General features: G+C 40.6%; 1 protein-coding gene across 5 annotated transcripts in view; it reads left to right on the top strand.

Annotated features, from left to right (window-relative positions):
- Positions 1–14119, top strand: part of kiaa0930 (KIAA0930 ortholog) — a 101160-nt gene that overhangs the window by 69949 nt on the left and 17092 nt on the right. For 3 of the 5 annotated variants that reach the window (XM_043709232.1, XM_043709229.1, XM_043709233.1), the window contains 5 exons: positions 5592–5669; positions 6734–6835; positions 8286–8426; positions 10416–10610; positions 12989–13021. In XM_043709232.1, coding sequence (XP_043565167.1) covers positions 5592–5669; positions 6734–6835; positions 8286–8426; positions 10416–10610; positions 12989–13021 — 549 coding nt within the window. The remainder of the gene's footprint in view (positions 1–5591; positions 5670–6733; positions 6836–8285; positions 8427–10415; positions 10611–12988; positions 13022–14119) is intronic. The other 2 variants (XM_043709231.1, XM_043709230.1) reach the window with 2 other exon arrangements.

Genomic DNA, 14119 nt, shown 5'->3' with positions numbered 1-14119 from the left:
TTGGACTATAACCTGGTGTTGTGTGATTTTTAACTTTGTACACCCCAGTCCAACACCGGCATCTCCGAATCATCACCAATATCCTGTGTAACTTCAACATGACTTCCCAACTCCTGTACTCAAAAAGACTGAACAATGAATGCAAGCGTGCCAAATGCCTTTTTAACCACCCTGTTTATGTGACACAAACTTTAAAGAATTATAAACCTAGTCCCCTAGATTCCTCTGTTTTATAACACTGCCCAAGGCTCCAGCATTAATTGTATAAGCCCTACCCTTGTTTGTTGTACCAAAAATGCAATACCTCACGTTTATCCAGATTGAATGCCATCAGCCAGTTTTTAGCCCATTGACCCATTTGATCAAGATTCCTTTGTAATCTTAGAAAACCTTTTCACTGTCTACAGTACCACCAATTTTGGTGTTGTCTGCAAACTTACTAACCATGACTCCTCTTCTCATCCAAATTATTTATATAAATGACAAACCAAAGAGGACCCAGAACCGATCCCTGTGGAACACTGCTGGTGACAGGTCTCCAGTCTGAAAAGTAGCCCTCCACCATTGCTCTCTCTCTCTCCTGCCATTGAGCCAATTATGCATCCAATAGGCAAGCTCACCCTGAATCCCATATGACCTAACTTTACTATCATGCGGAATCTTGTCAAAGGCTTTGCTGAAGTCCAAATAAACAATGTTTACTGCTCTGCCCTCAGTCTTTCTTTTTGGTAGCTTCCTCAAGAAACTCCATCTAGTTTGTGGGACACAATTTTCCTCTCTCAAAACTATGCTGATTATCCTTTAATCAGTTTTTACCTCTCTAAATGTCCATAAATCCTATATTTTGTAATCCCTTTCAACAATTTACCGAAGTCAGACTCACAGGACTATAGTTTCCCAGTTTCTCCTTACAACTTTTCTTAAGTCAAAGTACAACATTCACCACACTCCAGTCATCAGACACCTCACCTTTAGTTATAGATGATGCAAGGGGTCTCTCAATTTCCTCCCTAACCTCCCACCTACATTAGCTCAGGTCCTGCAGATTTATTCACCTTTATAGTCTCTAAGACCTTCCAAACTTCCTCTTCTGTAGTGTGAACTATTTTTTAAAACAAAGTTTATTTGCCTGCAATCTCTAGACTCCATTTCTTTCTTCATGATAAAACCAACTTGAAATATTCATTTAGCATCTCTCCCATCTCATGAGGTTCACACACAGGTTTTGATCATTTGACCTACCCCCTCTCTAGTTACTCTCTTGCTCTTTAATGTATTTGTAAAATCTCTTTTGGACTAACCTTAATCTTATCTGCCAATCCTATCTCACTTCTTTGCCTTCCTGATTTCTCTCTCAAGAATGCCCTTACACTTTTTATATTGATTAAGAGATTCAATTGAACCAAGTTGTCTATAGTGAAGCTACGATTCTCTTATTTTTGACCAGAACCTCATATCTTTATTTATCTATTTTTCATTAATATTATCAGCCTTACCCTTCATTCTGACAGGAACAAAATGCTTCTGTACTGTCATCATCAAATTCTTAAACACCTTTCACTTGTCGGATGCTCTTTTACCTGCGAACAGTCCACTCTAATCACACCATTTAAAAATTTGCCTTATTCCAATTAAAATCTTTAACTTTTGTGGAAGGCTTATTCTTTTCCATGATCACTTTCAAAGTAATAGAAGTCTAAGCGCTAGACTCAATGTGCCCCCACTTTTGCTTCAGTCACCTGTGTTATGGACTAGGCCAGACCACTCAAAGCATTCTTAAGCAGACATCCCAGATTATAACTTTGCAATTTTTTCAGTACGTGTACAGTGGAAAATTACCCAGATTAGGTTAGCGAGGTTGACTACCAAATTTAAAACAGACAGCAAATTTATTCACAAAATTACACAATGAAACACGAACAGAATAAGGAACCCCTACAGAACTCAATCTATCCAAACTAGACTTAATTATGCTGTTCCGAACATACACAACAGTCCCAATAAACAAACTCCCTTTAAAACCCAGCATAAATGGAACATGTGCTTACATGTTGAAGGGCAGAAAGAGCGAGAGAGAGTGTTTCCAGACAGCTCTCGTTTGAACTCCTCACCAGCTCAAGACTGAACTAAACTGCTCAGCTAAGAGCTGACCACCCCCTTTCATGATACAGGTCACCTATAATCATGACCACTTTGGCCTGAAGTCTCAACTGTTCACAAATAAACAAACGGCCTCTCAAAATCCTTTCCATCTCTTTGCCAAACCAGACTGATCAGAGCCCGGCCTGGTTTATTACCCCTCTGAAAAAGATAAAGGACAAAATATCCTTGAGCCAAGGAATAGCTCTTAGAAAAAAGGGCCTAGCTTTGTGACCTGCCCTGCCTTATTCCCCAAAGAAGATCTAATCTTGCTCCTTCCCTAGTAGAAGCATCCACATATTGATAAATTTTCTTGAACAACTTTGACAAATTCTTCATCATCCAAACTTTTTAACACTATGGTAGCCCCAGTCAATGTTTGGAAAATTAAAATCCCCCATTATTGCACCTTATTATCTTTCATTATAGCTGAGATCTCCCTCCATATTTGTTTCACAATTTCCCTCTGATTGTATTATAGGCCCCTTCCCCCCCCCCCCCCCCCCCCAAACAGTCAATCAGTGATCTTTCTTTCCTTATTTGTAATTTCTACCCATATTTTTTCACCGGACGATTTTCAGAAATCTCTTCCCCAGTTACAGCAGAACTGTATTCCTTAACCAAAAATGCCATCCCCTTCCTTTACTATTCTTCCTATACCATCTAAAACCCAGAACACCGAGTTGCTAGTCTTGTCTATCACTCAGCCAAGTTTCTGTAAAAGCTATGATGTCCCAATTCCATGTTCTTAAACATGCCTTGAGTTCATTAGCCTTGCATGGAAGCCCTCTTGCATTGAAATAAATGCATTTTAGTTCTTCTGAGTTGCTACATACTCTGACTGACTCTGCCTTTCTTTTCTAATTGACGTGCTGTCCTCTCATTCAGAACCTTCCCCATCAATCCTTCCATTTACGCTGCTACTTAGAATTCCTCCACTCACCTTCACTATCAGTATAAAGCCTCCCTTAATAGAATGAGCAACTCTCCCTACTAAGATTGGTCCCTTTCCAGTTTAGGTTAGGCCCATTTTTTTTTTTTTGCACAGGTCTTTTCTATCCCAAAAGACATTCCAATTGTCCAAAAACCTGAATCCCTGAATGCACCAGCTCTTCAGCTATTGATTTATCGCCTTTTAACCTTTTTGTTCCTTCCCTCATTTGAGTTTAGCATTGGGAGAAAACCAGAAATTACTACTTTAAAGTTTCTTTTTTTTTTTTTAAACCTTCGACCTAACCTCTTAAATTCAACTCTATATTGCTTTAATCTTTTCCCTGAAAAATGTCATTTCAAACAATGTGTACAATAATTACTGGCTTCTCAATCTCCCCTTTAACAATATGCTTGAAATGTTTAAAGATGCCCTTAATCCTAGCACCAAGAAAGAAACAAACCATCCTAAGTTCATGCTCACTGCCACAAGCAGCAGTCTATGCTGCTGACAGGAGAGTACCCTGTAGTACTAGTAATTCTATTAAATCTTGTCAAATGTTACTTCACATAAGAATCATTCCAAGTGTTCAATAACTGACTGCCCTTCCATTTTCCTCAGAGACTATCACCTACAGTTCCAAGAACAGAATATCTATTTGCTAGAGGAATAGCCATCGGAGACTTTTGAACTGCCTTCTTACCTTTCCTGACAATCACCCATCTATATGGCTGATCCTGAAGTGTAATAACTTTTCTAAATCTATTAGCCATTTCACCCTGTATTTCATATGTGCCCTTAATAATAAGCCTACAAAAAAGGAATTTTCAATGACTCAGATTACAACAGGATCTTTACCAGATGGGCTAATGGGCTGAAAAGTGGCAGATGGAGTTTAATTCAGATAAATGCGAGGTGCTGCATTTTAGGAAAGTAAATCTTAGCAGGACTTGTACACTTAATGGTAAGGTCCTAGGGAGTGCTGCTGAACAAAGAGACCTTGGAGTGCAAGTTCATAGCTCCATGAAAGTGGAGTCGCAGGTAGATAGGATAGTGAAAAAGGCGTCTGGTATGCTTTCCTTTATCGGTCAGAGTATTGAGTACAGGAGTTGGGAGGTCATGTTGTGGCTGTACAGGATATTGGGTAGGCCACTGTTGGAATATTGCGTGCAATTCTGGTCTCCTTCCTATGGGAAAGATGTTGTGAAACTTGAAAGGGTTCAGAAAAGATTTACAAGGAGGTTGCCAGGGTTGGAGGATTTGAGCTATAGGGGGAGGCTGGACAGGTTGGGGCTATTTTCCCTGGAGCGTCGGAGGTTGAGGGGTGACCTTATAAAGATTTACAAAATTATGAGGGGCATGGATAGGAGAAACTGACAGTCTTTTCCAGAACTAGAGGGCATAGATTGAGGGTGAGAGGGGAAAGATATAAAAGAGACCTAAGGGGCAACCTCTTTACACAGAGGGTAGTACAGTTATGGAATGAGCTGCTAGAGGAAGTGGAGGAGGCTGGTACAATTGCAACATTTAAGAGGCATTTGGATGGGTATATGAATAGGAAGGAGAAAGTGAGGTCTGCAGATGCTGGAGATCAAAGTTGAAACTTTATTGCTGGAACAGCACAGCAGGTCGGGCAGAATCCAGGGAACAGGAGATTCGACGTTTCGGGCACAGGCCCTTCTTTTAATAGGAAGGGTTTGGAGGGATATGGGGGAAGGGTTTGGAGGGATATGGGCTGGGTGCTGGCAGATGGGACTAGATTGGGTGGGGATATCTGGTCAGCATGGACAGGTTGGACCGAAGGGTCTGTTTCCATGCTGTACATCTCTGACTCTATGACCCCTTGTACATAAAATAAACTACCTTTTACAATTTCTGTATTTAGAATAAAAAATACCTCAGCCAGCCAAGCTTTGACAAAGGGTCAGTTAGACTCGAAACGTCAGCTCTTTTCTCTCCTTATAGATGTTGCCAGACCTGCTGAGATTTTCCAGCATTTTCTCTTTTGATCTCAGCCAGTCACTGTTGACCCTATATAGCACATTTGAAAATTCAGTTTAAGAAATCACTGTGATGGTTTTTTTGTATGCTAATGAAACAAAATGAATAAAACTATTATATTGGTAAACTATAATGACTGCAATAACGTTCTTAAAAAAAACTATAATAAATTGTCGACTATGCTTGCAATCCCCAGGAGCACCTGCAAGATGCTGGTCTCTCAAATATACAGCTTTAAATGTTAGTCTGTACTGAATTAGATCTTGTTAGTCAGGTCACCAATGGAGTGGTTGCAACCAAGCTCAGTGAACTAGAGTATAGGAACATATTAGCTATCCTATTCCTCACTTAAATCCAGCATCAATGGCTATGTAATACACAAATGTGGATATCTGGTGAAAGCAGAATGGGTCTTCAGTATGATGCATCGCAATGTCGAATGGCCTTTTGGTGCTGTTTGATTCACATGCAAATCTTAACAGCTGCAAAATTGTTGTAAAACCTGTGTTTTTCTCTGTAGCTGGAATATGTAGTAACGTGTGCAGTGTGCACACGGTCAGATGGAGGAGACATTCACATTCACAAGAAAAAGTCACAGGTGAGTCACCAACTCCGTATTTCATAGCAACGTATGGTCATATGAGTTGAGAGTGTGGTGCTGGAAAAGCACAGCAGGTCAGGCAGCATCAATAAGGCTGATTCCTAATGAAGGGCTTATGCCCAAAGCACCGATTCTCCTCCTTGGACGCTGCCTGACTGGCTGTGCTTTTCCAGCACCACACACTCGACTCTGATCTCCATCTGCGGTCCTCACTTTCTCCTAGTTTAATCACAGGCAACACTTTAGATGGTTTGATTTTGCTTCAGGGAGGAGAAAGTGAGGTCTGCAGATGCTGGAGATCAGAGCTGAAAATGTGTTGCTGGAAAAGTGCAGCAGGTCAGGCAGCATCCAGGGAACAGGAGAATTGACGTTTTGGGCATAGGAGAAGGGCTTATGCCCGAAACGTCGATTCTCCTGTTCCCTGGATGCTGCCTGACCTGCTGCGCTTTTCCAGCAACACATTTTCAGCCTTGACTTTTCTTCAACCAATTTTCAATCAGTTAAAATGGAACTAGTTTGGTAAACAGGGCAATTCTGTACTGATAATGTGCCCATGGGGATTCAGTACATTTAAAGTGAACACCAACGCATAGTATTACTTTTGCTTGGACTCGTGCATGTACATATCTCAAATTTGGCCTTGTTTTAATCCATCATAAATGCTTTCCAGGCAAGTTTGAATCTATTATTTTCCTATTTAGCCTCCTTGCTACTAATCAAATAATCAATTCAGCCAGTGTACTGGGAAACAAAAGCCATAATTGCTGCTCTAAGCTGAATAGCCAAGTTGGTGATGATTGTACAAGAGGATTTTCAATGGGTTAGTTACCAGCTGTGGTGAGCAGTGTCAACATTAGGTTCTGCTCAATACTCATTACCTTCAAAATATTACAGTGAATATCAGCAATAGTTCCGATTCTGTGAAAGAGTGAAGGTTTTTATTTTCTGAATTGTCCTGCAAAGCTCTTAGCCATGGTAATATTTAAGTTTGTATTGGGGTGCAGTGCTTTCATCTGTTGAAATCAAAATCATTTTTCTGCTGCTTTTGCTTTTTGAAACAGCAAGTATTCGCTTCCCCAAGTAAGCATCCAATGGATAGTAAAGGAGAGGAATCCAAAATCAGTTATCCAAATATCTTCTTCATGATTGACAGTTTTGAAGAGGTAATCTTTTTCTATTATTCTCTGGAAGGCCTGGAGAGAAAATCTGCGCATTTTAAATGGGTTTGGGACATTGTTATTATGTCCAGCAATTGAATTTTTATTAGCAATGAAGTTTGCCTCTGACCTCGTGATCCAAATGGGCAAATTCTTGAAACTATAGTTGCTTGTAAAAATTCAGGCTCCGAGTCAATACTTCCTCCTTCAATAACTATTTTCCACCTGCAGCAAAATGTTAATGTTTGGAGTGTACTGGTTTATGTTTCATGCATGCATACCATACTTCTCAGGGAGCTGGCATCCATTAACAAAGATATTAATAAAGACACCTTTGTTGGAATAGTCAATATAAAAAGTCCCAAACTTAACCTATTGTAACTTGAAGAAATCTGAATCTCCCCATTTGCCCTTCACCCTGCGACCTGAAATGGTTCCTGATTAAGTAGTGCCTTGATTTTAAAATTCTCACAATTATGAAAAAGCGAAGTACTGAGGTTGCTGGAAGTTTGAAATAAAAGACAGAAAATGCTGGAAATACCCAGCCTGTCTGGCAGCATCTGTGGAGAGAAACCAAGTTCGTTACTCATTCATCAGAGTTCCTGATGCAAGGACGTGACTGGAACTGTTAACTCTGTTTCCCTCCCAACGGGTTTGGCAGCTTCTGTCAAATATTTCCAGCATTTTCTGTTTTCATTTGAACATTATTGTTTTTGAATTCCTCCCGATGTGTGTAATGTCCTCCAAAGGCCCTCTGCTGCCTTCTAATTCTAGCCTATAGCGGTATTAACTGTTGCACCCATTGGTGGGCTGAGGAAGGGTCACTCAACCTGAAACATTAACTCTGATCCTTTGCCCTCCCCACCCTCACCCCCCACAGATGATGCCAGAACTGCTGAGCTTTTTCAGTAATTTCTGTTTTTGTTTATCACTGCAGACTGTTTTGTTCAGAGTAGGAGTTGATGCCTGTCATTTTGGGAGGATGCAAGTGATCTCCGCTGCCTTGATAGAATGACGTATTTTACAAACTTTTAGCTTCAATAACTCAAATACTCTCAAGAACAACTTCCTCAGCCCAAACAAAAAATGTATTCTGGCTAGATCGTCTCCCTCAAATTGTGTATATATTCCAGCAGTTTATTTTGGTTGCATATGTTTCCTTACCCTGTTGAAGCTTTGTTATTATAGTTGTAGCTAAAAAGTTTGACATCAGCTCATGGCGTTAATGAACTGCGGTGTATTTTGTTGTGCATCATGTTGAACAATCAAAATGGGTTTTTGGCATTCTTTGTGGATGAGTGATTTAAACAGCATTGTGTAATCAATAATATTGAGGTCTTGATTGTTCTAGGTCCAGTTTGTCATTTGTATTCAGTTGTCATACATGTCTGAACCAGTGATTCTGTCTGCATTGTTGTTGCTGTGTAACCTAACTCATTTCTATGTGCAATCACAGGTATTCAGTGACATGTCTGTGGGTGAGGGCGAAATGGTCTGTGTTGAACTTGTCGCCAGTGATAAAAACAACACATTTCAAGGAGTAATATTCCAGGGATCCATAAGATACGAAGCACTCAAAAAGGTCTATGATAACCGGGTAAGTGAACTACCCTTCTGCAATATACAAACCTCGAATGGTCTTGTAGTCTTGCAGCTGAAATCTTTTATGAAAATTATTATATAGGGTCTTGCTGACTTCACACGTGGAGCGCTGTGTACTGTTTAGGGTTTCTTCATATATATTCACTGGATATCCAGTGGCTGAGGGGAATTGCAAAGTTTCAAGAGGTCAATCCCTGGTTTGAAAAGGTGTGCCTATGTTATGAGATTGGATAGACTAGACTAACATTGCCTACAGTTCAGAAGATTGAGAGACCATTTAATTAAAATTAAAATTCTTAGGGAATTTGAAAGCTTGCTTCCCATGGTCACCGTTTCACAGTAGGAGGTGGCTCTGATTGAGGTAGGCAGCGTTCCTTCATTCAAAGGATTGAGAACCTTTGGGAATCTATATTCATGAGGGCTATAGTTATTCAATCGTTGAGTATGCTCAAGATAGAAATTGAGTTCTTTTCCAAAAAAAAAAATTCATTCATTCATTGAGAATTAAGCCTGAAGGTAGGCCCTTCACTCCTTGTCTTTTGATGCTTCATTCCGGGCTTTTCTTGGAAGTTTTTTTTATTGTTGTCAGTGGCGGTTTATTATTACTTTCCACTGTCGGGCTGAGTGAGTAGGCAAGTTCTAAATTTACCTTCATCGTTCCTGATGAAGGGCTTATATCCGAAACGTTGATTCTCCAGCTCCTCGAATGCTGCCTGTTGTGCTTTTCCAGCGCCACACTTTTCAACTCGGTTGGAATGGGAACCAAGCCATCTTTCTGACCTAACCAAGGGATTTAAGAGATTCCGTACAGAGAAGCTGTTTCCTCTCTAAAGCGAATGAAAAGCTACTTTTTTAAAAAAAAAACTGCTGTTCTTGTAATGTGAGATAAGTAACCAGCTCCCAGATACATTGAAAGTGCCAGTTTGTAGCTCACCCAGCTGCTCCAAGTTTAAATGTGTGTAAACTAGCAATTACATCATTCGGCTGTTTGAATAATTTTGATTAAGAAGTAAATGTTTTTCCTCTGCTTTTAGTAAATATTGTTAATTTTGTTTTAAAGTTACCAACTGAAGACCAATGTCATGTGCAAATGCATAGAATTTTCTTTTAAGTGTTGTAGAATAGTGCTTCACTGTTTAATGTAAGTAATAGCAGCATCCATCCAAGTTTGAGAGAGACTGGCAAGCTGACCTGTGCTAACTAAAAATGTGATAACTTTTTTTTGTTTCACTCCACTTCTCTGCCACTTCTCGTCATCTCTAAATTGGCTTGTTTAACAAAAGGAAATGGTAACATCTGGTGCCTTTTCCTCTATGTATAAATCCAAAAAATGAGAGCTGTTTGCCATTATAGTTCCAGTTTGGACCCACTAATCTGAATGAGCTAATACTGGCCAAGACGGCAATGGTAGCAGTACAACTGACCGCTGAACAACGAAAGAGATGGGCAAGTCCGTCCTGGTTCCTAGACCCAGTTTTTATCCAGTGATCATAGAATCATAGGAGAGAAGCTGGAACATTAAAATCATAGAATCCCTACAGTGCGGAAAGAGGCCATTCGGCCCATGGGGTCTGCACTGACTCTACGAACAGACCCAGCACCCCCACCTTCTCCCCATAACTTTGCATTTAGCACAGTTAACCCACCTGACTTGCACATCTCTGGACTGTGGGAGGAAACCGGAGCACCCAGACGAAACCCACGCGCACACTTGGGGAATGAGCAAACTTTACCCAGACAATCGACCCAGGTTGGAATTGAACCTGGGACTCTAGTGCTGTGACGCAGCAGTACTAGCCACCGTGCTACTCCTTGATGTCTCGATGGAAAGTAGGAAAAGAGCTAGAGCTGAGGTAGCAGGCCAGTAGGGTAGTGCACTGGAACTACTTGAATTCGTGCAAGAAAGGAAATAACTGGAGAGCTAGCAACTGTGACAGGGACTTAAAGAGCGTTGATGAATAAAGCAGTGTGCTTTTTCTTTCAGGTGAGCGTTGCTGCTAAGATGGCCCAGAAAATGTCGTTTGGCTTCTATAAATACAACAACATGGAATTTGTCCGGATGAAGGGCCCACAGGGGAAGGGGCACGCTGAGATGGCCGTGAGTCGTGTTGCAACGGGAGACACGTCACCCTATGGGACAGAGGAGGGCTCTGATCCAGACTCCCCTTTGCATGAACAGGTAAGAATGGGAACTAGGTAAAAAAATGACTGCAGATGCTGGAAACCAGATTCTGGATTAGTGGTGCTGGAAGAGCACAGCAGTTCAGGCAGCATCTGAGGAGCAGTAAAATCAACGTTTCAGGCAAAAGCCCCAACTGTTGAAGGTTGACTATTTTGGATGAAATGTCTCCCTTGGTTCTGGCATTATTTAGCATTTATGCAGTCTAGAGCTGTTGGGTTTATTATTTATGTTGGCGTTACCATGGTCCTGCCAGCTCATTAGCAATTTCATGACCCCCAGCACTGTTAGCCACTTAGGCTAGTGAGAAAGAAAGCCTTGGCCCACTGAATGATATCAGATGGGCAGAAAAATGGCGATTGGAATTCAATCCTCAGAAATGTGAACTAAGGCATTTGGGAAGGCAAATAAAACAAAGGAAGATCTAGTGATGGAACGTGAGCAGAATAGATGACCTATAGAACTTTGAAAGGCAATTCTCAGATCCATAAAGTAGCAGGACAAGGTGATATGATTTTAAAATATGCAGGCCACTTTTTTTTAAACTTTAACCAATAACACAAACAATAGGGAAATTATGCTGGAACTGTAGAAAACACTAGTGCATTCAGACCTGGTTTGATTGTTACAGGAAGGATGTGCTCACTCTAGAGAGGGTATAGAGAATGCTTACTTCAGTGACTGCTGGAAGGGAGAATTTTGTTGAGAAAAGCTTGCATTGGTTCTGGTCACTGTCTTGAAGGAAGGATGGCCAGTAGGAGATTTAATGGAGCTATATAAAATTTAGGAGCCTAGATAGGTTCATTGTATTCACTCTCTCTTTCTATTCTGAGAGAGATGAGTAACTAAGAGGCAGAGGGTTAGAGAGAAATTGAAGAGTAACTCTTTCACTCAGAGTGAGTTTGAAACTTGCTGTCCAAAAGGGTAGCAAAGGCAGAAACTCGCGTCACATTACTTTTAAAACCTAAACTTGAATGTGATTTGCACAGGGCCAAGGGCTGAGATTTGAGAAGGGAGATTAAGCTGGATAAATCGTCTTGGGCTGGCACAGGCATAAAGGCCCAAATCGCGGTCTCGTGAAATGTAAATGTAATGTTTCCATTTCTTTGATAGAGTTGATGTCTGCCTTCTGACATTAGTGTAAAACATACTGCCCATCCTAGACACTGTCTCACCCTATTGTCATTAAAGCCAATGGATATTAATGCCCATGGATGGATGGATCGTGGTAAATGGCAAGTTGGAAAATCTAACCTAATGTGGGAACTGCCATATCGCCAGCCAGTGGCAGAATATGACATTCATATGAATGAGGAGAAGTGGGCTTTTCAGAGTAGATAACAGTTGATCTGATTACTCCAGATTCCTGCCACCCTCTGATCACCTTTGACCCCCTTGATTTATCAGGAATCCATCTATCTCTGACTTTATGCAAACTCTGCTTCCACTGCTTTTTGAGGAAGAGTTTGAAATTTTCAGGATCCTCTGAAAAATTCTCATCACTGACTTAAATGAGCAACCCCTTTATCAGTGACCCCTTGCTCTAGAGTTTGCCACAAAAGGATACATGACCCCTCAGAATTTTGTACATGGTTCCTGTTCTGCCCTTTCTATTAAGGTGGTACTGAATAGAGATAGGGAGTTCCTGAAAGGAAGCAGTGAACCTAAAAAAAGTGTCATCCCCATGGTATTCTTTGGTACCTCCAGCTGATTTACCATAACTGGCTTAGTTGCATGGTTTGCATTGCCACTAGGATGGGATAGCTACATTTGCTACTTCATCCAGTTACAAAGAGCGAGTTATGCCCATTCTTGACATGCCTGGACATTCACTGTTCCATTAACAACTCCGCAAGTGTTTATACTTCAAGTTGCAAGTTAAAATTTGTGACAATGATATGTCTAAAGCATAGTTGTAACTCAGTTGCAGTATTACTGTTTCCAGTGACCAGACTGATTTCCAGCACGGATTTCTGGCTAACAAGGGGAGCCTCGTTGAAAGCAGGATTAGTTCAGCTCTAAAGTTTCTTTACTGTCAGGTGTCATGGAGTGCCATATAGGGTCCCAAACCCTGAATGACCATTTACAGATGAAAATTGGTGCTTGCTGGCAACATTAATTTTAACCTGGTGAAAGAGGAAATATGAAATATGGGAAGGAGGATGGACCCTTTTGAAATATAAATTTATTAAAGAAGATGTGGGAATGTTTCCCATGGACACCAGATTTTATTCTCCTCCTCATTTTTAGTTATGTCATTGGAATGTGTCCTGTTAAAACTACACTTTGGCAAAGAGCCTCTTGGCAACTGTTCTGAAGCATGTTCTACCATATTGTGACAACATCCAACTTGTAACATTGCAATTTCTCACCACCAGGGGGATGCTTCTCCATCCTGCAGTGCATTTTGGGTAGGTTAACCTTCCCCAATCCCTCCATCAGTAGTCTGTGTTGTGTTGTGTTGTATGCCTCCCTTTAGATATTAAGGAATAGTTTGGCTCGTAAACATTGCTTGATAGTAATTTCGCCTTTTTTTTTCACCCAATGGGAAAAGAAAGTGACTTGTAACTGGAATGTCGCATGAATATGATTGATGTGTAAATGTTGTTTAAAAACTTGTGTACAGCTCCCACTAATGTAAAAGCTACCAGGTGATATTGAGATCCTGCTGCTGGTAGTAGCTGACCCAAGGTGTGCAGGCCAAAGATGTCAATCTGTTTTGTTTGTGTAGAGCTGCATGTTGCATGCCACCTGCCACCCAACACGGGTTCTGTCCATATGCTGTTGCTGATTTTTACTTCCCTCCCTTTCATCCTGGCCTGGGCATTGTTCAATTTATTGTGATACTGACAGAACAACATTTTCTTAGTTCAGCCCAACATGGAACCAGCGAATACAATTAATCTACTTCTGAAACACAAATTGGCCACTTCAGTGAAGACAAAAGGCTTTCATTTTGTTTTTCTAAATAAATTGTTCTAACCATCAGGAATGTCATGTTATGTAAAACAATTGCTTTGTGAATGCGTTGCATTTGAATTGGAAAAAAATTACTTTTTATCCATGTTTAATAATGTATCGTAATCAATAACTAAACCACTGCGGCCTTGAAACAAAATCTGGCTTAATCTGAGCATGAAAAAACCAACAAATAAGATCGCACTAATCGACAAAATCGGATGAATATGATGAACGCTCAAAACTCAGTTCCTCAGCTATTTAGGTGCCTTGCTTCGTCTGGGGGAATAATTTCTCTGGCTGTGATCATTATTTGTGCAATCCAATAAATATTTTATGTAAATATAAAATAATTAAATTGGCTTTTTAATGTTCCGTTACTGAAGGATGGTGAGTTCTATGCAGGGGCTCTTTTACATGCTGGTTGAGGGCTGCTCAAATACACTTCCAAGCGAGAGGGCAGAGAAAGAGGGCAGAAATCGTCTTGGTCTGGATTTGAACCCATTTTATTTGAATTATTTTGTGCTATGCATTGATATTATTAATGACTG

The sequence above is a fragment of the Chiloscyllium plagiosum genome, chromosome 19, assembly GCF_004010195.1.
Source record: "Chiloscyllium plagiosum isolate BGI_BamShark_2017 chromosome 19, ASM401019v2, whole genome shotgun sequence".
NCBI classification, from domain to species: domain Eukaryota; kingdom Metazoa; phylum Chordata; class Chondrichthyes; order Orectolobiformes; family Hemiscylliidae; genus Chiloscyllium; species Chiloscyllium plagiosum.
The sequence above is the reverse complement of the archived record's forward strand: the minus strand, read 5'-3'. Positions and strand labels throughout refer to the sequence as shown.